Here is a 25,776-nt window from a genome sequence, read left to right on the forward strand (position 1 = left end):
GTACCGCGAAAAAAAAAAACACCTTGGTAAGTATTGTAGCATCTATATACCTTTCCCTTTCTATCATTCACCATAGAACGGGATGTGAAAGGATAATGCAATATGGTATTATGGAATACTGAGACATGTTATTATTATAAAATCCGCTGGTATCCAGGTATGGAGCGGGCAGGTCGTTGACCCACGCTTTGTTCCTATGGCCGTGGCTTTCGTACGGTACCGGTAAGTTACAAAGGCGCAGGAACCTCCTTAGTGGTGTTACGTGACCCTTTTATTAGAAGCTATGTTGGTGGCCACTAGCTACTCGCGTGTTAATTTAGAGTAAAATTTAATTTGTGTTGAAGAACAAAAAAGTAGCAATTAGTTTTTGGGGACTGTAGAGTATCTATCTGTTCTGTAGTCTATCCCAAACGTAGGTTTAAAAAAAGCCTCATTTTCACCGATATCGGTATGAAATGCATTTGGCGTGCGGGAGGTTTATATAAAACGCATTTCAATTAGGTAAACTGTTGAGCCTCAGGTATTTTTCCTGCTTTTGGGTTGCATAATATTAAGCTGTGTCAATTAAGCGCATTTTAGACCGCTTAGTTAACCCAAGAAAATGGCTACCATTATTTAATTAATAGAACGGGATCACGACCCTCAGTATGAGAAATACGATGCATAAAGACCTAATTATTTCATTAGTTAGTTCCTACGCTGTGCATCTAATACTGTAAAAACCTAAACTACGGTAAATCCTAGAATTTTGCAGCAAACCGTAACATTTACTAAGCTCCGATCTGTTCTGAGATAAAATCGTTAATTTCGAACTTTTAATAGCATTCACTAAGTAAGTATATCTTATGTTTAAGTTCAGAGACGCGGGTCTAAATAAGTACCTACTTAATAAATAATTACTTAATTACAAATACTTAATTTACATAATTTTACAGGAAGAATAAATTGTAAGTAAAAGGTTGCTTGTGTCGCAATTAACTGTACCCATACTTACTACCTTTAAAGCAAATGGTTGTTTTTATTTAGTTTTAACTTTGGAGCGTCACTTTTGTTTAAGCTCAATGTACCTATGTAACTACCTAATGTGATTTTCGTGCATAAGTTAAGTGTTATTAATGCTTGAGTAACTTTTGTAAATTGAACGTATCCCATACCTACCTACGTAAGCATCTACATATAATAGGGATGATGACTACTAGTCAAATCAGTGACTTTTTATCAAACGTCAAAACGCTCGCTTAGTAAGGGGGCCTGTATGAAATTCACAGATGTGACGTCATAGACATTTGACGTAATTGGACGTAATAACTAATTTAAAATAGCAAACTTAAAACTAACATCGAACGTGGATTTTACGAATTTTGGGACTCTACTAAATACTAAATAATTTATTTTAGACATAGGCATCATCCCAATTATGACGGAATAAATAAAAGTTCTTTACCTGTCTAAATAAGAAAAAAAAAAAAAAAGTTCTGTGGTAAACGGTAGGCAATAATATCGTTAAAAATATCCTTCACAACAATTAATAATCCATTATTCAAAACACTTAATTTTTCAGTTTCACCTTTAATTACCTGACTATTAATATTCGTTAATCAGATACTAGTTTCTCTTTTTTTACAAGCCATCTATTTAAACTTAAATGTTCATAACGTATCCTTCCGAATTTGAAATTGAGTATTTAAGTAATTGTTGAATACAATTCAGTAATTAGGTATAATTTATTTATTGAAATTAATATTTTAACCGACAGTTCAATAAAAGATTGCTTCCCGTGTAATTTTTTTAACTAATTAATTTTAATAATCGGTGATCCATGAATTTATAGGTAGGTACAATTATAATTAAATATACTTATGAAGGAAAGCATCGTGAGAAAACCTGCATGCCTGAGAATTCTCCATAATGTTATCCAAGGTAGGTACCTATGTGAAGTATGCTGGGTGATGACAGATGATGATGGATTTTAATTCGTGGAATAACGTTGCTTTTCTTATTAGCTTTATTTAACATAAGTGTTGCTAGTATGTTTATCAAAAAATATCTTAGTTAGGTACTTCAGGTTTAGTTAATAGTTAACTTTGTTTTAAGAAATATCATAGGAATAGACATACTCACAAGGTATCTTAGAGTTTAAACTATCGTGAGTGACTTCCATTATAAATATACGAATACGAATTTGCTGCTTTTAGTAAAAAGTAGGTACATACCTAAGTGAGTAGTTTAGCACAGGAAGTAGGTAGTAAAGAAAATGTAAATGAATAGGCACAAAAACAAGATTTACCTACCTACTCTAACCGTTGAAAAGTTTTTCTAACAAAATTGAAACGAAAAACTAAATTGCATCGTTTGAACGATGCTCTCTAAATTTTATTAGTTGGAAAGATCCATTGTTGTTCAGCAGTTTCACTCTCCATTGACAACAGTTGGGCAAGCGTATCTGACATTCATGAGTGGGATCAAATAAAAACGTGTTTTAGATTGCGTAACCATCATCAAGTCACACCATTCATCAGTTTTAAAGTACCTACCTATGTATATATCAAGATGTAGCTAGGCTATAACAATGTAAGACCTAAGACTTGAATGCATCGATGCTTGGATGCTAGTAGTAGGTAGTCGACGTTTCAAACAAACCCCTTGCTTATTGTCGTACCTAGCCCAAGCTATTTGTATATAATATACACTTAGTTCGAGTTAGAGAAGAATATTAAACCCTGTTAAACATGGCAAATATTCTTAAAAAAATTGAAAAATAGCAGTTTGCCTAGATCAACATAAGAATTACAAGAACAAATGAGGTTAGAACGCTCTGTCAAGTCTCGTCAAGCCGTATTGTTTCGGATTTCTTTCAGCCGTTCCTTTGTATTGAGCTCTGACCGGCCATGAATATGCAACAGCTTTCACGGACTTAATACCTAAGTAGCTTAGGCATGTGGAGCACGATTTGAGATCATGCAAGATTTTCTTAATCTCAAGGGCCCGTGAGTAAAAAAACTATTAGAAACACAAAAATAGACATCCTTTTTGAAATTGTAATTATTGATGTAGGTAGGTAGGTACTTAGATGTTATGTAAACTGTCAGTAAACCTAAAAAAGGTACTTCTCTGTTGCAGAACGAAGTTCTAAAATGTAATGAACTCCTAATGAAAATAATACTACGTGAGTCGAAACCCCATACTTACTTAGTTATCTAATCTCATTCCACTAAAATTACGTTTAACTAAAACGGAGCATGTTCCAGTAATTAGTGATAGAAAAATATGTCCCTGATAATAGTTGTTAATAGTCCACTTGACCCTACTTATACTAATTGGTTTTTAAACAATAATTATTATTAGGATGTACTAACTGGAAAAAAATAAGTTACGCACATTGGTAGGCAGTTACGTGTATGGAAGAAAACTGGCACTCTTGGAAAGAAAATCGTTTCCAGAGAAGCGCTTCAGAAAGATGGACTGAAATCTGAGAGATCTTGGATATAAATAGGCGATATTTTTCCGAAATCTATGATATACAAGGAATACCAAGCTTATTAATTCGCTATATTCGGCCAAAACAGACAAATCTGCATGGTGCAATGTGCAATAGGTATGCGATGTTCACCGATGCACGTAATCCAGATAGTAATCCAGTTAAAAAATAAATTGAAAAAATCTGACATAGTCAATACGTACCTACTCCCGTTTTGATTACCTCGGCAGAGTCGGTTTAGAGCCTTTCTTGTCTGTATGAACAGACTGAACAACGCGTTCTCTATTTGGTACGTATCATTGTATTGTTTGTTATCTTTCATATATGGGACCAGAGATAATAATATATGATTGCTGTCGATCTGAATAGTAGATTTTATTAGCTTACTTAAGATTCATGCCTTGAACTATCTACAATCTTCTACTACACCTATTATTACTACTTGAGTACCTCTTTTTAAAATAGCTCCATGTTTTTCGCACAAATCTACTTAAATTCAAAACTCCTGCAGCAGTTTGAAATTGCGTCAAGTTCCGCTGGTGCCTTGGCAAAGCAAATCAAGCTTTACAAGTGTAAATTAAAAATTTATAACACCCCCGACAAGTGGAGGTTACAGTAAATAGAAAAGAACTGATAATTTTCAAACGGCTGAACCGATTTTCTTGGATTATAGCTAAGAACACTCTCGATCAAGCCACCTTTAAAACAAAAAAAACTAAATTAAAATCGGTTCATTACTTTAGGAGCTACGATGCCACAGACAGATACACAGATATACACGTCAAACTTATAACACCCCTCTTTTTGGGTCGGGGGTTAAAAATAGCTCACACAAATCTACCTAAATTCAAAACTTTTGCAGCAGTTTGTAATTCCGTCCAGTTTCGCTGGCGCCTTGGCAAAGCAATCAAATTTTTAAATTCACGACAGGCTTCAACTAATTGTGGATTCCTAAACGCAAAGCGCGGGTGACACCGTGGTTTGCTAGTGATACTACCGGCAAGGTCGACGAGTGTGTTAAATAACTTTTGTATACATAATATATCTAAATATATTTACTAATAATAAGGTCTTTATTAGAACGAGGTCGACTGAAGAGGTTTCTGTGGTTTCTCGGGTGACTATTTGACATATGAAATTATTAAAGTAGAAATTCATACCTAAGTATTTGATTGAAACTGGTTTATTTACATACGTTTGTGTGCGTAGAACGTGTTATATAATTTTATTCACGAATTCACCTACTTCTAAATATAACGTATTTGCGAACTTTTGCTTATAAATCTGCGAAATAGGGAACGAAAGAGACACCTACTTATCTACTTAAAGATATACGATATATTATGAAGTAATTGCACGGTAGGTAAATGGCAAGATATGCCTCCTAGCTCAGATTATCGAATAATCTGAGCCTCCTAGAAATAAACACATAAACTTCGTTTGATTATTGCAATACTTGCTTTATTGAATGAATTCATTGAAACTGTGTGAGGAACCGTTTTCATTGGTCGATAAATTGCGATCGATGCACAGGATTCGGGGACGCCCCGCAGGCTTGATAGTGAAGTTAGCCGGTAAGTAAAACGGAGTAAGTTTTTGAAAATTTACCGTAAGTACCTACTACTTTGCGTTGAAAATGTTCTCTATCGATCAATAAAACAATATGATTGGCATTTTGTGTTTTAGAAATCGCGCAATAGAAGTGAGTTTTTGTTTTTAGCCAATAGGGAAAAGCTTGAGAAAAGTCAATTGATGAATTTGACTGAAGTTTGCTGTCAGAACGAACGAACGAAGAAACATAGGTAATGAATAACAGAGTTTTGAATTGAGTTTTTCTCGATGCATGCACACACATACAAAATTATTATAAAACACAGACAAAGAAAGACACATAGGCAAAGATATTATAAATCTCCAGATAGGATAAGCTTAAAAAAGTGAAGACAAATTCTTATACTTGTGTATGTGTGACACATGTGCGTAGATAATGGCGCGGCGCTTTTGACATCTTCGAGCATACTTCAAAAACAGCGGCCCGTTACCACGCCAGGGTCGCAGAGGTAGTTAGTTAATTAAAGTTGTTACAAATTAAATTGTGTAAGAAACTTCCTAATGTTTTCTTACTTCCCTATCGATATAATTCAATTATCGAGTCAGTACTTAATGCGGCAAGGCGACACTACAATATTACAGTTGGCTGAGCACGGTTGCGTAACAAACCACATTCTAGCAAAGCAGCTTTGCAAGCCGCCCGGAGTGACGCGAATTTAAATATGTCTGTCTACACATTGCGTTTTATTGGTGTGACAAATACGATATGTTCATAAATCTACACTTTATTGACGCAGTGTACAAAGTATGCCTTATTGCTGTTTTTAAAAATAGCATATAGGTACTTTTGTCTTCACTATTCATGATTTTCGAGAGCTTATAGCAGGATATCGTACCTACAGAATTTATTTAAAGTTTCTTATCTTCATTCTAAAGTTCTTACTAACACCGCAAAAAGGCAATACTAATAAATCGGTCAATCGTAAGGATTCTGATTCAAATAATATGTGAAGTGGTGTACCTAATGTGCAGTATATTATTATGCAAAGGATGTTTATCGCTTTAAAACACATATAAACAGTAGGTAAAGGAAGAATTTAGTAGAAAACTTAGTATCACTAACGGAGATATAGTTTTAATTCTATTGTGTACCTACTCCGGGATCGAAACGGTATTACAGACAGATAAGTATCAGATTGTTCTGCTCGCATCGATAATATTATTCATTACATCGATAGCGGTTCTTTTTGAAACGAATATTAGGTGTTCTAGCAAGTAGGTACAGATACAATATTGAATTGTGTTTGCACGATTGGTATGCCTAGACGGATGTAAAGCGATGCCACCAACTTTATTCAATAGAGGGTCTACAATTTGTTAGCGTTATTTTGATTTGATAGATCAGATCTAACGTTCTGAAAAACCTCAAACATATAACATAAGTATTGTAAATTTTTAACCGCTTTCCAAAAATGAGGAAGTTCTCAATTCACCCCATTATTTTTTTGTATAATATTTCATTCATTCATTTTGTTCTTATTGGGTAAGAGTATTTTCAGATTTGGAAACTTTGGGTATGATTCGTCAAATCAGCTAAGTTTTACCAAAGTTTCAGCTATTGATTGTGAGAAATTCCAGAAAGAATACTATAAGTAAGTACTCGATAATACAAGCTACATACCTCATATACTTCCGATGTTCGTTGACTGGCACGAAGTATTCGTCATAAGGATTAGTTGAATTCATATCAACCTCCACATCCTTCTTCTTCGACCCATTCTTAGGCGTTAGATTTATCAGTTCTAAATTAACTGCTTCCAGCGTTTTTGTATCACCATTGGGTTCTTTAGTGTGTCCATTTTGGTGGTTTTGGTGTGGACCGTTGGATGTGAAGCTGTCGTTGTGGTTCGGGTCTGATTCGTCGTGCTGGTACGCTCTGTTGTCGAAGCCTGATTGGGGGGAAGATGGTGGGGAGGGCGGACGATGCTGCGGCCGCGCTGGTTCCCTTGGGGACGCCGATCTACTGTGGCTATCCATTACTTTTGGAGCGGACTGACATCTGGAAAGAAAAAATGAAATTTAGTTTTTATTCAGTGTCAATTTAGCATTTGACTGGGTCCATACCCGTGATTGCACTCTTAGTGATCATAACGTCATTATGAATGGTTTCTCTATCATCAGAGGTCACTTAGATCATAAATGTCCTTTGAATTCAAAGCGGATAGTGTTTGTTTGTTGGATCATTAGCATCACCTATTCAATTATAAAGTTTCTACAGCCATAAAGCCGCTATGATTTACTAGCTGACGCCCGCGACTTCGTCCGCGTGGATTTAGGTTTTTTGAAATCCCGTGGGAACTCTTTGATTTTCCGGGATAAAAAGTAGCCTATGTGCTAATCCAGGATATTATCTATCTCCATTCTGAATTTCAGCCAAATCCGTGAAGCGGTTTTTGCGTGAAGGAGTAACAAACATACACACACACACACACACACACATACAAACTTTCACCTTTATAATATTATTGTGATGTCCTACACGATCAGACAAATTCAATAAGTTGCAGTGGTTAGAACCAAGCCACTGATATAAAACAGGTTTTTGTTATGATCAGCATCTATCGGAACGTTCGCGATTTGTTGTAAATAACGTAGCACGAAATGCATTGGTCACGTCTGAGTATTTCGACGGCCCGAAGTTTGAACAATATCCCGGTTACAAAAGATTTCGCCGCTTGTTAGGATTTGCATGAATGTCTCCATGTTTGTAACGTTTGGCAAGGAAGTACAGTTTGTTTCATTTTATTTCGCTAACTTGGCCTTAGACCATTATGAAAGAGCTCTACAGTAAATAGTGTCTATCCACAGAAATGTACAAATAGGCAACATTTTTGCTACGGTCAAATTTTAATGAAATGTTTATTTAAAAGGTAAAATTGCAGCGTAAAAAATAAGTAGATTTAGTAGGTACGAGTATATAACAAAAATATGCTGGATCTTTATCTAAGTATTGTCTTGCAAAATCAGCTGTCGCTGTTAAGATAAACGTTTACAAGAAACGGGAGATATGGCGATACGTAATTCGACACGAACATTAACCTTGTAAACCACTGTAATTTTGTCATATAAAACATAATTATTTTTATTCTTATGATTCACATATATACAAACTTGATGAAGCCCACGACTTCGTCAGCGTGGATGTATGTACGAGTAAGTTATAGTGTGGATAGCATGGGTTAGGATATAGCGAGGTTATTTAAAAATTACGGGAAGACTCCTTCAATTTCTGAAGTAACAAATATACTCACATTTGTAATATTAATTAGGATTACGTAGAATACAGGGGGACAAAATGAAATTGTAAAGGACGACACAAATAGGTTCATATTTTTATTCCTGAACTCTCATGAGTATTTGTGATATTTAAAGTACACTCAAATATATGAAAATGTTCAGGTTAATATGCTGAATAAAAAATGCTCGCAATGCGTCGCCGTCCTTACTCTCAATACTGTAGTGGCGAGGCAAGCCACCTTTTACTTCATGCCAAGAAGTGATATTGCTATTTTTCCGAATTCTTGACATTCTTTAGTTAGAATTGTATGCTTATTTAAACATTGGTTAGAGTGATATGCTTAGTTCAATTTTTGGACCTAGCTTAAGGACTAACTGCTCCTGATCGTGGTATATTTTAAAAATTTATTTCAATAATTTCTGTCTGTTTTTTTAAATAGATTTCCCTTTACTTATTATATTCAAACTTATTCCAAACATAATGTTAACTCCTATTACCATCATGAACGGCCAATACGCATCCACTGTTGGGTATAGGTCTCTTTTAAGGTTGAAATCTGACTTTGCTTACACTTAAGTTTCAGTTAAAACGAGACAGATTTATGCCAGCGATATAACGCTGTCTCGTTTTAACAGTATCTTAAATCTGAGCAAAGTCAAAGTGCGCCCTATAGATCTAAGTAGCGTCAACGTTGGCTACCCTCGGCTTTCCGCTACCCGTGTCAAGAGAAGCAGAGCCACCGGTAACTAGCAGCATTTTTGTCGTTGCGCTACTAATAAAGAATTTTGCTCTAATCCGCGCTGGGCAGGCGTCAATAATTGTGTTCATAATAGAAACAAATTATAACTTCTAGTAATTTAAGTTCACGGTCGTAGATTAAATCAGTGTCTCGACTTTCGACCTTTTCTAATCGTAGTGTCAAGGAGTTTTGTTCAGCCATTTTGCTTCAAAATTACGCCACGACTTTGTTTTTAATCAACTAAACTGTTAGAAAAAAGGAGTGTAATGTTTTCAGAGTAATATGAACGTGAGTTTCTGTACTCCTTCATCACTTCCAAATATCTAATCAGATTTAAATGTATGGAGTACCTACCTATCGTTAGAATTCTGACATCATCCCGGCTATAAATGTTTTGAGAAAAATTCAATATGAGGGCTAGATGGCGTCCTCATATTATGGTGGTATTTTTTTTTTTAATTACGACTTCTTACAATGCAATAAATTACTTATACTAAAGAAAACATACAGTAGCTTGAATCAGATATGTATCTTTTTATAATCGATAAAATATTTGCCTAAGAAATATCAAAATTATTCGGCCTTCCTTTGCATCTCATTTGCAATGCTAACTCACTACTTGTCACAAACTATAATAAAGTTTATTTAGTCAGTTATTTCATGAAAATCACAGTTGAGCGTAGCTCGTTTTAAGGTCAATGGTAAATACTGCGAGTCATCGAGTGTCACATGATTTCTCAATTTCAGTACATTTTCACCAAGGTTTATAACTACACTTGCGTTTGCTAGCGGTGATTTTGTCTAAATATTTCCAACGACCTTTAGTTAAGTATGCTGTGTAACCGGATTTATCAGATGCCAACTAGTAGGTAACTTCTAAAATGTGACAGTGGATAAGCTCATGGTGATGGAATGTTGCTAACCGAAACAGAAGTAGGTATATCAACAAGTGTAAATTAAAACCGCTGAACCGATTTTCTTGGTTTTTTTTAAGCTACCTTTCAAACAAAAAAAAAACTAAATTAAAATCGATTCATTAGTTTAGGAGCTACGATGCTATAGACAGATATATACACACGTCAAACTTATAACACCCCTCTTTTTGGGTCGGGGTTTAAAAAGTTACATAAAGCGAAATTAGTATTAAAAAATGTAACTTCTTATCAAATAATCTTCGTCGGCAAAAAACCGGCTGTCCTTCCAGGAGGGCAGTTGTCAGGCAGGTGATGCACAGTTCAATTGAAAGCCGATTCCACTGGCCCATTCATTCGCTTCCGGGCCGATGCTTTCCTCAATGAGACGATTGGCATTTGCTTTGCCGTTGAGGCCGTCTTGACGTGATAGAAGATACAGATAGGTTGGCGTTGCAAAGTTCAAACATGATCAGAAAACTTTGCTTCAAAGGTTTAATAAAGTTCAAATCAGTTCCTTCAATTACAGTAAATTGTTCTTTATTTAGCGTTGCACTTGCTACAATGAGATGTCATAATATACGATATCTTTGAATGGCAAACGAATAGTGTAGAGCAGTATGAAAGACTGGTTACCTAATTGAATAATTAATTATCAAAATTATACTTTATTGAGATATAACATCGTAACACAAAGGCTCAATTTTTTTTCTTTTTCTTAACACATTGCCGTAGTTTGATAGCTAGAGTGTGATGATCGCAATAACCTCTTATTGGCTATCACTGTTTCGCTATGCCCAAAATGCATTGTTGCAGCAAAAACACCACAAATTCAGCCAATCAAAACAATTAAGATTGTCACAATCACCAACTTTAGCAATCAAGAAAACTGGCTGTCCAACGCGGAAATGCAGCCAGTATTCTTGGCACCATTCCACGCGGGCATGATTTGTATAGTAATTAGATAAGGCTAGCTTTAAGAAAAAAAAAAAAAAAAAAACTTTAGCAATCGACGTATCTACTAATAAATTATTCATATTGTAAAAGAGAAGAGTAGTTTCAGATTTTCATCACGGATTAAGGTAGGTACCTACTTCAATTTTGAAGAAACGCCAATAAGGAAAATGCAGCAAAGGAAAGGAAAATGAAAAGAGGCCAACTACATTACTCCTCACCTTGACCTTGGCGTTTTGGGCCATCGCCGAACTGGCGAATCCACCACCAAGGATCTAGTATAGTAGTAGTACCGGGCATGCGCAGACTTAAGTGTCCGCGGCGTCTTCCTATACAACTCATTGCGTACCAAATTCCCGCCACCTGGCATTTTACTCACTCATATACTACCGTTTAGAAAAGGACGCACATATCACTATTTGACATTTTAACTTTTTTTTTAATTTTTCAGGCAATGAATGGTTTAACTCAAGAAGCGTTGACGTCCGTGCGGACACGCAGTCCACTTCAGTTTCAGATGGCGAAGAAAACAATCATGTAAACAATAATTGTTGTCATTGTTTTGTACAGGATGTATTATAAGTTGCATTGGTTTTAGAATTTCTTTATACGCCATCCATCGTTAGTTGATAGCAAAAAGCATGCAGATAACTTGGATGAATAAATACTCAGGATGGTATGCTCAGAAAAGTCAAATGAAGCAGGGCTAACTGTCAGTTGATGAGTATGTGTGCATTATGGAATGATACCATTCGCATATGAAAATTTGCCTATTTTCCTATTTTTCCCTTTCACGATGATTATTATTAATAAATGAGATCTCATTAGATTAGTCTTTATTATGACAGTTACAAATCAATGGATGTTCGATGATAAAAATAATAATAATAGATTGCAACATATTAAAATTTACCTACTCTGTTTTTACATAACTTTGAATTTTACAGTATAGTAAGGTTGTTTTGGTGGGTGCCTACTACCTATCATGGACTAACTATAACTAAATAATATTATTAATGTAGTAAGATTTTGATTACCTATTTATTTATTTCTTTATTGCACACACAAACATATACATTTACAAAAAACATAGAAGACAACATGGTACCTAGGTACCTAATTACGTAGGTACTTCATGATAAATTACGTAGGTACCTAGGTACTTCATGATAAATTTGGCATGCAGCTATTATGACGGAGACTGGTATATTAAATGTACTACAATTTAGTAATAAGTTTTGTTTTAGTTAAATTTCAATATCAATTTAAAATCTTTTAATTAACAAAACAGCCCTTTTCGCTTAATTATATTATGATTGTCATCAAAAATAAAATATAAATTTGTCTAAATATAATGAAAAAAAAAAATTGCTCATTTTTAGGCAAAATTACCCCATTTATTTTCTGACAACCCTAGACTTCAATTTGAAGTTGTATAATTTGCACAGCACGATTACGATACGATTTAAAATTAAATTATTTTATTGAAGTGTCAAACAAAAAAATATAATCACTACGTTGTGTCAAATGCGTAGGAGTTAAGTGGCCAGTTTCGTAGAATTTATGTTGAGTTTGTGTGCGTGACGTGTAATTACAGAGATTTGGTCGATAGTTGTGCTTCCTTCGTTTGTACGGCGGGGTCACCGGTTGGCAGATAAGTAATGTAATGAATTGTACCTAGGTTAGTAACCCCGAAAATAGGAAGAAGTGAAGTGAGGAAACCAGTCGAAGAACAGAGAATGAGAAATAGAATATAAATACGTTTAGCTAGGCTAGAAAGGATATATCATAGAAAATCTTTCAACATTGATAAACTTGTTATAGTAAAGCAAATGGGAGATTTTTAAGATTGAGTAAACTGCTGGACCAACGTGACAGAGCTTGGGAACTCTGTCAGAAACTCTGCGATAAGGTTCGATGAAGATAGGGGAACGTAATATTAGGATGATATAGGGGCTCGAGAGTGACTAGTTCGTCTAACCTACATTATAGAAATTGGGGGATTTTTTAGATGGAAAACATCACACGGTGGTTCACATATGCGATGGTCATGTATATAATCACTGAACGATCGACGATAACCTCATACGACGGAGATTCATAGTGGACAACGATCCGACATCGCTTAACTACACAAGTGTAAATTAAAAAATTTCAACACCCCCGACAAATCATTTTCAAATAAATAATTATGTATATCTAGGCAACGTCCATCTTGACAGCTTGACATTTGTCAATTGACACTTGAATATTATGAACCTAAGGGTTATTTAACCTTCTTTTCTACAAGAAAACTAGAAAATAGCTGATAACTTTTAAACGGCTGAACCAATTTTTTTGGATTATAGCTAAGAACACTCTCGATCAAGCCACCTTTCAAACAAAAAAAACTAAATTAAAATCGGTTCATTCGTTTAGGCGCTACGATGCCACAGACAGATACACAGATACACAGACACACAGATACACAGATACACACGTCAAACTTATAACACCTCTCTTTTTGGATCGGGGGTTAAAAACAGACACGACCTTCAGCGATTAAGTTAATGATGATACTAATGGTATTACCTACTGCAATTTATGATCCGTTAATGATATGAAATAACTATGTATTTGTACAACGATGTAAGGGAACGGTGACATTGGTATTAAAATAATATCATCTAACAAAAACAACTAAATTAAAATCGGTTCATTCGTTTAGGCGCTACACACGTCAAACTTATAACACCTCTCTTTTTGGGTCGGGAGTTAAAATCTAACTTTATAAGAAGTTTTGAGCAATGTCAACACCCATAAAAAAATTATAATAAAGTGCCGAAACCAAAGCCGAAACACTGATTTTCGTTAGATATAGCTTGTGGTGTGATTTATTTACGTTGAATATCTTTAATAGGTGGTTACTTCAAAGCAATGTTTAAATGAAATTATATTTAGATAGGTATCTACTTTAATATAACAAATATTGCTTAAAAATGCTAAATAATGGTAGGAGCAATTATTATGGTACGAAAACTATACAGTTTGGGGGAGCGCTGCTTGCCAAAAGCTATATTATATTCGAAGAATTACAAAATTTAAAGATAACATACCTACATACATAATGGTTTTTTTAATTATTGTATATACAATAAGATTTAGATTGGGTCTCATCTTAGTTAACTTTTGATATTTTTGAGCAAAATAAACTTTTTAAACAACCTAATACTCTACACGAAATCACGAAACTTCCTAGCTTTATTGATCACTGAAAGTATCAGACTGTATAAGCCTATAATATTATTTACATCAAGTGTGACTTCATCCTGAAAGTATAACATCACAAGCCGTGGTACCGTTTCCCCGTCAATCTTAGACAAGAACGAGTAGTCAACTTGGTACATAATAATTCACTAATTCTATAGGTACCTATTTAGTATTTATATAGAGACCCTCAATTCCACCGTTTTAGAACAATAATTATAGTATTAAACAGTAGATACTTACATGATAAACTAATAGAATATAATGATTCAACTCTGAAAAGGGTTCAAGATTTTTTTAGATGTTTACCATGTTACACCAACCTTACAAAGGATCCTAATGCGAAAATATGCAAAAATATAAAGCATAAAAGCAACTAGAATAAAATTAATAAGAACATTTTCTTTAATTGATTGCGAATTATTTTGAGATGTCTATGTTCATTACTTTAATGTTTCTTATCATTTAGACTTTGGTCTCGTTAAAATACCAATGAAAGTTGTCAAGCAAGATCAGCAAATAATATTTTTCCAACAATATAAATTCAAACCGCAAATATTCAGTTACTTGCTCAAATTAAAACTTTAATTGTACATACAATTTGGACGTCACAATCCGCCATATTTTTATTTGATTACTGAGTGAGCGACATTTTTACATGGAAATCGTTTTTCCCACAATTCTATTGTATGCTGGTAATTGTGAGTCTAATAAAATTATACCACTTCAGTTATCCGGTTAAGTGATCATTATCTAATTGTTAATTAAATAAAAATATTTTTATTCAAGTGCCTTAAAAATTATGATCAATCTTTCAAGAGGTATTGGATTTTTAAGATATCGAACAACTTTTTTCGAACAACTTCTACAAAAGGGCTAGATAATGCGACCATACCTTTTGCCCGCGACTTCTTCCGCGTTATATCTAATCTATAACCTATAACAATGTACCTATTAGCTATCTGTCAGTAAAAGAAATTTTCAGAATCAGATCATTAGTTCCGGAGATTACTTTTTGTAGACAAACTACTCTTTATATTACCTTCTTGCAAGACCTTGAAACCAACGGAAATTCAGAAGAAGGCAAACAAAAGCATGGAATCAGTCACCTTAGATATTATGCAAGATAAATGCTGTAACTGTAACTATGTCTAATAATATTCTCTATAGTAGAGGAATGTTAGCCACGCAGTTGTGAAAGGCAACCAAGCCTTCCTGGGCGCATACTAGACCAACTGCATTTTGTACTTGCCTTCATAACACCAGTTTTTGCTTCTAGTCTGATGCACAAAACCTTTGTAAATGGGCTTTCATCGTTAAGCTTCACTTGCTCTACAGTTTTTTTACCTCTTAAAAACGATCAAGTGTTTCAACATCACAGACACAGAACCATCTAAACATAAAAATACAAGTCCTGACTGACTGCCTGACTGAATGACTGATCTATCAACGCACAACCAACTGCCGTGGTTATAAAAACTTGAAAATTTGAGAAAAGATTCCTTTTATAACGTAGGCACACAGTAAGAATTTTTGAAAATTCCACGCCCAAGGGAGCTAAATGGGAACAAATGAAAGCTTTTGAAAGGCCGTTATTTTTCAAGTTATTTTAATGAAATTTGGTATTTGAGCTTCAGATAAGATAAATACTTACCAGTTGAAATAGGTACATCGCTCCCTATAATATCTCAAATTCTGTAAACGATCCTTCAAACCGGATCATTTGTAAAAAAACAATCACATTACAAAATTAGCCATAGATACTTTAAACCTTTTCTAAGGCAGTTGCTACAACGGTAGTGTCGGGTTCGATTACGAATTGTTCACGCTTATTGCCCGATACACGAAACGCCGGCACTAATCCGCACTTGCATGCTTGTGAAAGTGAGCTCCGGGCTACATAAGTCACGACTCACTATAGAAAATGTAAGAAATACCCCTGCCATACCCCTTCCAAGTTAGTCCGTTTCCACCTTAGACTGCATCATCACCAAGTGAGATCATTATCAAGGTTTCTTAGATTTTCTATAGTAAGGGAGTCCTTCAAACAATAAAATTTGCGTAGAGACGAACATCGGTACGTTAAACAAATATCTGTTTTTAAATGAATGTAAAAATGTTATTAATTATACATAGTATTAATTTCCTAGCATGGTTTAAATGACTAAACACTTAACCTGAAAATAGGCTTTAAATGTTGTTTTCTTTATTTCACAGGTGAATGAGTCTTTTAACAGATATTGTTATTAGTTTACTTAAATTAAAACTCGTTGCGTGCGTTTCATTTCCCTAAATATTCAAGATTTCCTTATCATCATTTTAAAGATTAATGCTCTCTGGCGTGCATCCAGATAATGCATAATTTAGGTACTTATTAATAAAATACGTCCTGTAATAACATCCAAGGATCTTGGAAAATTAATTGTTTTAATGCGGATATTACGGCTTTCAATTTGTGAGTAAATAGAACAAAGTAACTTTAGTGCAAAATGGATCGTAATTGTAATATTAATACCTCATAATGTTTCTTTTAATTCTCAAATAAATAGATACCGTTTGACTGTCAATTTAAGCGCTAATCAGGACTGGTTTAACACTCCTTCAAAATAAATGACGATGATAAAAAATGAGTTTCAAAATTAATCGAAAATATTTGCCTAGAATATTGGTTGTTTTACTTAGCAAGTTTTATTTTGAAAAAAAAGTGGCAGCGAGATTATTCTGATCCGGGTGCGAAGGCTTTAGAGGTGACATCACGACTCACGAGGTATGTCGTCTTGCCTGTAGTGTTAAAATGATTTACATGAATTTGATTACTATTACTTGTTATTTAAAGTTTATTATGGATGGTTCCTGTTTAGATATAAAGTGTATTAAAAGTTTTGTCTGTTAAACTTTATTAATTAAGTTAAATATTAGTTTTGCTTCTTAATGTAATGGAATTGTTGTACTACTCGTAAATAAAAGTCAATGGCTAACCAATAATAATAGCAGTGGTCTACCAATCCGCACTGGGCCAACGTGGCAGACAACGGCCTAAACCATTCTCTTTCTGATAGGAGACCTATTCTCAGAAGTGGGCCAGCGATGGTGTGATCATGAACCAATAGGTAATAATATACCCATCTACCATAAGAACCTATCATAAGTGTTTGTTTTTATGAACGTATCTAACCAGTTACTATTAATATTTATTACATACGTAGTTTACATAATAAAATATTTCGATAATAATGATCTATGTAATCAATATTTTAATGTTTAAAATATCATGGGTGATTTCCATTTCCGGTACCTACCGGCTATACTCTACGTATTTACTCGATGTAAACATTTTAATTAAGAAATTAAGTACATACAAGTGTAAATTAAAAATTTATAACACCCCCGACAAGTGAAGGTTACAGTAACTAGAAAAAAGCTGATAACTTTCAAACGGCTGAACCGATTTTCTTGGATTATAGCTAAGAACACTCTCGATCAAGCCACCTTTCAAACAAAAAAAAACTAAATTAAAATCGGTTCATTAGTTTAGGCGGTGCCACAGACAGATACACAGATACACAGACACACAAATACACAGATACACACGTCAAACTTATAACACCCCTCTTTTTGGGTCGGGGGTTAAAAAATACCTTATTCACCGACTCCCTGACTTCCTGATAACGCCCAGCCTAAACCTAGAAAGCAGACTCGCAAGGAATCAAGGCGGAGTTTTAGAAATTCCCAAGGGATAGAGAATAAAAGATGATTTATATTTTCGCCGAACGAAGCCGCGGGAGGTCACTAGTTTCAAATACCTAAAATTCAAGATGTTTTCTCAGAACAGACTACGGAATTCTGAATACTTTTTGTGATATCTATTTGATAATTTTGTCCGAAAGATGAATTATTTGTGACTAATAGTTATCAAATCAATATATTATTATCGGATGTCATGTTTTTTAATTTTAATTAATTAGGTACCCACCTACTTGTCTTATTTGGGTAAGTTATCAAAGATAATAAACTTTTTATACGTCTGTTAAACTTAAACCATTTAACACTTATATGGTCACATGGATGAAATTTTGAATATCATCAGAATACGTATGTCCTTTTGATGACCAGACGTAAATTCCGAAGGCTCAGGAAAACTCCCTAGTAAAATAATAAGCAGGTAGGTACAGATTTATGACGCAGGATGGAAACTTAACAGGGGTTTATTGGGCACGATCAGTCTTAAACAAGTCTTAAACTATTCAATTGATGAACGATTGAAGATAATGCACTGCATGCTAATGTCTGTTAATGATGGGGAAACTCGCAAGAATATATACCTACCTGTACCTATACCTATTTAATATTTATAATGATTATGTTATTAAAATAATAATAAAAAACATCAGGCGCGATTCTTGAAGTAACTTTGTTGGATAGGCTGTCTGCTTTTCAAGGCAAGCGCGCTCTATCTTAGGCTGCCTCATCACTTGTCAGCAAGTCGGATTTCAGTCAAGCGCGAGTCTATAAATTAAAAAAAAAAAAAAACTACAATCAGTAGTCAGCTTGCACTCCAAATGTCCTCTACGAAAGATCAATGAGGAACTTATAAGGAAAGACCTCAAAATATGAAGGCTCAAATCAAAACATACCTATGCAGTTAAAATTTCATGCGCAATCGACTACCCAACATGTTTTGTATGCGAGCCAAAATGTACTTTAAAGCACATTTCCAGCCCTTGTGCTCGATAATTGGAATTCACTGGGTGTACTCTCAAGGCCGTAAGGTGCATATTTGCATGAACTTCGTCTTGTAAACGTACGACATAGCTCAAGCCAAAGTTGATCAAAGATTCAGAGCGGAGCGTTGCAGCCAGTGGGCATTATTAGGTAATTCCGATCATGGCTGGTTGTGACACGCTATCCGATCTGCATACAATTGCAACTTTAACTAGTTTCAAACATCGCAACTTATCTTAATATTCAAATTAGTATGAGGTCACAGTGCAAAGTTGCTTCCAATTGGCCTTGGTGGTAAAAAGTAACTAAATCAGCTCAACTCGTGCAGCTTAGCTGACAACATGCTGACAAATAACTCAAGAGGACAATAATATATGCAACGCTGTTGGAATCACAGTAGCTTTCAAAGCTGGAGACGATTGGGGTCTGAAAAAAAAGCAATTCTTTTATTTTTTAAATTAAATAAGTCGCATTCAAAAAAATTTTTCGCCCTCTTTATTTCGTCAGTCCCTCTTAAAGCACCTAACCTAAGTACCTAACAATAGCGCCCCTGATAGATCCATTTGCATAGTTAAATCATGATAGGATGTTTATGAAGATCCATTAGCACTTGTCTTACTAATTTACAAAGATTGTAGGTTTTTACGTTACATTGAACCGTAAGTTGTAGGTATATCGTGGGAGTGTGATGTTGATTGTTTAATGATTTCAATCGTGATGGAACGTGGTAGCCCACGCATTAGTTTAGTGCTAATCAAAATTCCGGATTTGATGTTTGTTACTAACATATCTATAATTGTCTACTAACATATCTATAATAATAATTGTGCGCTCTAAAATGTAATTTTGAACTCTGTAACATAGCCTGTAAGTTTCATTTAAGTGGTAATTCCTTTATGGAACTAATAAAAGTCTTAAACCACCACATGTTTGATTCTACCAGGTCTTCTTAGTATGATATGCTATACCTCTTTGTCCTATTATGTAATATGCAAGGTTGATAGAAAGGCAGTTCAAGTGGATTTCTGCTTACGCTAAAGCCGGAAATTAAACAATTTTATTGTTAGAACTTTAACTTAATATGCCGACTAATAACTATGTATTGATTTTCAAGCGGAGAGTGAATGTAAAAGGTCGTATGAAGGCTGTTCTACTGAATCTATGGTAGATCAGACGTGCTTCCAATCTCAAGAGCGGTTCCGCACTCATCCGATCCGAATCCGTTCCGAAGGATGTTCCGAAGAGAACTATTTGTATGGTAGCCTACGCACTAGATCCGATTTCCGTCATCCGATTTTTCTCTGTCATCTGTGAGAATATCTCGGACGTGCGTCGGATTCAAAACGCATATTTTATGAGGTAGATAATATGTCAAAGATGTCCACTGAATAGCTTGGATTTGTATCAGAGATTGGATTGGTGCGTAAGCAATACTTATCCGAATTAAGTCCGGAGTTTTATATCCGTATTTTCACGGATTCGGATCGGATGAGTGCCAAACCGCTCCTGTACCTATTCAATACGTACAGGTCTTCACACACTACTGACTCGACGCGACGTCGACTCCACTCCGAATCGACTCACAGTAAAACATGAAAATGTGTGCTTTATATCATGTTCCTAAATGTTTTCAACATGGAAGTGTTGAAAATTGTACGCGTGACACTAAATATGAAAAAGCTCACATTTCTATGAATTAGGTACTGTAAGTGAAATATACGAGTAAGCAAGTGTGACGCTGCAGGTTTAAAAGCTTGATACAAAAGCTTAATACAACAATAAAGACACCCACAGCTATTTCTGGATACGTTTACAATTATAATTGTAGATGGATATCAAAAATGGATACAAAATTTACATACAGCTGGGTTAAGTCGAACAATAGCAGCCATCGGAGATTCAGAAACTTGACTCATATGGTATGCATGTACGCAAGCCGCCTTCGCCCTTTCGCTTAGCAAGTAACCTTGGAGAGCTTTCAATCGAGTCAAAGTTCTCTTGGTATTAGTCACGTGGAGTATGGACCTATTCATTCATAATTGTCTTGGCCGGATGTAATGAAGTAATTTTGTTCGAATTATCGAATTCTTTTCAAATTGCACCGGAATTTAAACTAATTAAGAAACAGGAAACTCACGTTATTACCGAAAATTGAGTTTTAAATGAAAATATAGGTACCTATGCTAACTACTATAATATAATTGTTATTGTTTCTGAAAAAATTAATAGTAGGCACTTACTTAGTTTTGTTTGGATTTTATTATCCTTTTTAAAGTATTATTACTCGTATAAAATGGCTATAAATGTAAATAGGCATTATAGAAACAATCTCCTAATAACTCTGTTATGTACAGTATTAGCTAAAGTATGAATAATGTCTATCATATAGATAATGTTATTACTGCGATAGGATTGCGTAAAGCAATCTTACTTAGGTGTGACTTTGGAACATCTATCATTATTTGTAAATGAACTTTAATATAAAAAGTGGCGACCTTAAGAGCCATTACGTACGGTCGACTAGTTGCTCGGGCGACTCAATCGACGGCGACCGTTAAAATCTGTACTTTATATGGAAGTCGCCGTGTATATGCGCATAGAGTTGCGGCGACTTCCTGCGCATAGACACGGCGACTTCCTTAAAAATTACAGATTCTAACGGTCGCCGTCAACCGAGTTGCCGAACGACTAGTCGACCAGGTACTGGGTGGATGAGGAAGGCGGAGGATTATCTGTGGTTGCGTGATGGGGTGGCAATGGACGCAAACAGGCTATTTATAAACCAGAATAAGTATAGCACTACCTACAAAAATATCCAAATCACCTTCGTGTTTTGTACTTTGCAAGTTAAGTTAATCAACTTTCGCCCTCTCAGAACAAGTGTCATGACACCAGACGACCTCGTTGCGGGTTTGAATTGATTCGGAATTTATCATGCTCTATCCGAAAAGGCTTGTTTAGTTGTTACGTACTTAAATGCTGACACCGAGCACTGTGTCGCAAAGAAATTGTAGTGCCAGATTAGTTGTAACCCCTACTTTACACTAACAAAGAAGTATATGAGAAACTAGCCGATGCCTGCGACTTCGCCCGCGTGGATTTAGGTTTTTCAAAATCCCGTGGGAACTCTTTGATTTTCCTAGATAAAAAGTAGCCTATGTGCTAATCCAAGATATTAACTATGTTCATTTCAAATTTCAGCCAAATCTGTCCAGTAGTTTTTGCGGAATCGGATTTTAAAAGATGGCGTGATAATTTTTTCACTTCATCTATTAGGAACGTAATTTTTGGTCAATTAAAATTCTTTGGACACGAATTTGCAGTGCCATTGAAAAATAAGTTCAGTGCTATATTATACTCGTAATATATATACCTATTACTCTTCTGGCAGCATTTGCGTCTCTTTCCAGTTATCTTGGGTTAGGTATAAAATCACTTCAATATTGCGGTAATCAGGTAGGATAATGTTCCATTGCTTTTTGCATCACATAGCGTGATCACATCACATTCAATGTAACGGTATCTGTACAAATTTTTGTAAATTGCATCCGACTTGATATTACGTAGCTTGTGTGATGAAGATTGATTACGGATTGTTTATCTTTAGCATACCTACCTTAGAAAAATTACTCTAGCGCGCTTCCCAGTGCTACGAATAAACTCGTAGAACCATACCACCAAACAAACCCATATCAGTCGAACAAACCGAATTGAACAAAACATTTAAGTAGTATTTTATATTATTCGAAACTGACTACCTAATGTGTGGCCTCTTACCTAGGGCGAAGACTAAAAGATTTGCCAATTGGGCAAACCAAAGATTAGGTATTCTGTAATAATATTTTTTATTCACCATAGGTGCATGTATGATAATTAAATTCTTATAGAAGTGATGTTGGATATGATCTAAGACTGCACGCCTTTGCATAGTCTTTGCCATTCTGGTTTTAAAGATACGTGGATTGCAGCTAAATATATGATTATCTATGAAATAGAAAATACCCATTAGTTAGTTCGATTGATGTACGAGAAATATTAGTAAATTCAAATTGTAGGCATACTCTACAATATTTCATACAAAATATGAAAAACGTGGGACTGAGAGTAGGATCTTTAATTTCCAATATCTTTAAAAACATGTACATTGTACAGTGTATGTCACTTTTTTCCCATCGACACAGTTCCGTATATGCAGCCTGAAGCGCCATTTTGGGTAACTGTAAAATGGTCAGTGACCATCACTGGCTACTCGGTATCGAAGGTAAATGAACCAAGGCGCGTGGGATATTCGCCGTAGCCGTACAAGGAACCGTCATTTGTTGGAAACATTTCACTTTAACTACGCACTCGGAATTGGTTTAACTTAGCTTCAATTATTATGTGACGGTTGATTGCAGTCGCCGAGATGTAGATTCTTTGCTAAAATACATTATAGAAACAGAAATAGACAGTTTTTTATTCAAATTTATGTGTGTAAGTATGTGTTTCGAGTGTTTCTACCATCGGCTCGGAATGTCCTTCTAAAGACAAGAACCAGCGAGAAACTCGGCGGCTGCTCTTTCGAATGTCAATATTATAATATTCAAATTTATATATATTGTTCAAATATATATTGTTATTCAAATATATATTGTTTTCAATATTATAATATTCTTTGTTGTAATTACAATTTGTAGCCCTAGCTCCAGCAAGGGCTGTCAAACCTACGCTTTTTAAAATTTAAGAAGGGTCTCTCCGTCACTCGCTTCATACAAACGTAGTTCCAATTTCATTTGAATATTAAGCAACCAAAGTCCATGAAATTTTGCAGACATATTCTAGAAACTAATATCTGTGGAAACTAATATTTGGTTGCTGTTAAGTACATAATAGGTAATTCGATTGTATAATAAGCTTTTTTCAGGAGTATATACTTAACTTTTTAAAACTTCACGATTCAAAATACTTTTAGGTAAATAAAACATCTAGAAAATATCAAATAAATAACCAGAAAAGATCCTGAAGCTTAGAAATACCATAGAAATTAATGGATTCAAGTATTCTACATACTTACTTATTATTAGAGCTTTTGCTGAAGTTAGTTTCCATACTTAAACTCTATTCGATGAACCCAGAGAATGTAAGGTAAAAAAGACTTTAGGTATAACTAATTAGAAGGCTTGCCCGGGAGGCACGGAAGCAATAAAAAATCTGACCAACATTCAATTCTTGTCAGTGGTCTATCTCCGTTAGCGAGTCAGCAGTTCGCTTAAACGGGTTAAACTGTTTTTTCTACTTTTTTCTTGCTCTTGTTTTGCGTTGATGTATTTACAGACATTTTTTGTATGTCTGCATACTAGTGAATACATCAGAGTGTCAGATACATAGTGTAAAAAATCCATTGTGCCTTGGTCCACAAACTAATAAACAGTTAAATGTGGATACTATCCATTGCATGAAGTGCCTACTCAACAAACTCTGTCCAATGGCTGACAATGGCTATAATTTTTCTGGCTATAAATCCAATGTGTTAGATGTATGGCGCCATTTTCAATTGTGTTACTTTTTTAGTTCGATTTTTGGCAGAGCAGTCGTGTTTTTGATTTTTTAATTAGACTTGTCTATAATATATTGTGTTTTTAACCCGAGACCCAAAAAGAGGGGTGTTATAAGTTTGACAGAGTATCTGTGTATCTGTCTGTGGTATCATAGCTCCTAAACTAATGAACCGATTTTAATTTAGTTTTTTTTTGTTTGAAAGGTGGCTTGATCGAGAGTGTTCTTATAATTCAAGAAAATCGGTTTAGCCGTTTGAAAGTTATCAGCTCTTTTCTAGTAACCGTAACCTTCACTTGTCGGGGGTGTTATAAATTTTTAATTTACACTTATGTAGCTATTTGTCTTTATCAATGACTCAAATATGTCAACTTTGGTTAAATAATTGAAACAAGTATTCAGCTGGACGATACAATCCGGTTTCATAGTTAAATGTAATTACAACAAGTTTTCATTGTTCAAGCGACGTTTCCCGTAACGAGTTTCTTATTCTAGTTTTGAACTATTTAGCGAGCAGTTAGTTACTGCGGAGGAATTTTTCGCACGCTTCATAATGATGATGAGGATTTTAAGAAGTCGGGGAAAAAAGGTATTTAATGCAATTGATATTGTGAAGACGACAATTTTTTTTACTACAATGTGACTAATTCTGTAGTACACAATCTCTCATCTAAACGAAAACGACATGTCTAAATGTATTGTTATCCCTTTCATAATGCTCACTATAGAAAACGCTAGATAGCTATAGCGCTAGACAGGTTTAGACCTGTCAGGTTCGCCAGCATGCCTCGCACACGTTAGTATTAGTGGTGGGTCTGCTTCTTTGAACAGTCAGTCAGTCAGAACATTGTGGATTTACCGAAAAAAGGCCTCAGCTCTTATCACAAAACTTAAACTAGTGTTTGAACTGTTTGAAATGTGCTCGAAACAAAAAAGTGCAATTCCGCCCGCCCAATGCAATGCGAACTTTTTTAACTTAAGTGATACGTCTCTTACATTATACAGCATGTGATAGGGAAGTTATCATTAATTGCAAGGCCGGTGACATAAACAAAGTCTTTGTCGTGAACACAATAAAAGTATTGAATGCAACCCGTCAACCTTATTGGTAGCATTGGTCACGCGCAGTGGCTAAGGCTTTATAGACTATAGTTTTATAATATTAATCTGTATTCTGTATCCGCATTTGAGGTGAACGATACCGTTTGCAAGGACTTCAGGTTTTGTTACACTAAGATGAGTGACAGGGTCAATTTTTTATACGATACGCAAAGAAATAGATGCTCAATATCATATTTTTGTATGAATAAAATATTCAGTAGAAAAAACAGCAGTTTCAAAT

At 34.9% G+C, this 25,776-nt stretch overlaps 1 protein-coding gene across 1 annotated transcript in view; it reads right to left on the minus strand.

The window, feature by feature from the left end:
• The window catches only part of LOC123864634 (filamentous growth regulator 23-like), a 92,891-nt gene that overhangs the window by 9,823 nt on the left and 57,292 nt on the right, over window positions 1-25,776 (minus strand). Inside the window, exon 3 of the mRNA XM_045905228.1 lies at window positions 6,711-7,088. Within this exon, the coding sequence (XP_045761184.1) occupies window positions 6,711-7,066 (356 nt within the window). The 5' untranslated portion in view covers window positions 7,067-7,088. The remainder of the gene's footprint in view (window positions 1-6,710; window positions 7,089-25,776) is intronic.

The sequence above is a fragment of the Maniola jurtina genome, chromosome 4, assembly GCF_905333055.1.
Source record: "Maniola jurtina chromosome 4, ilManJurt1.1, whole genome shotgun sequence".
NCBI classification, from domain to species: domain Eukaryota; kingdom Metazoa; phylum Arthropoda; class Insecta; order Lepidoptera; family Nymphalidae; genus Maniola; species Maniola jurtina.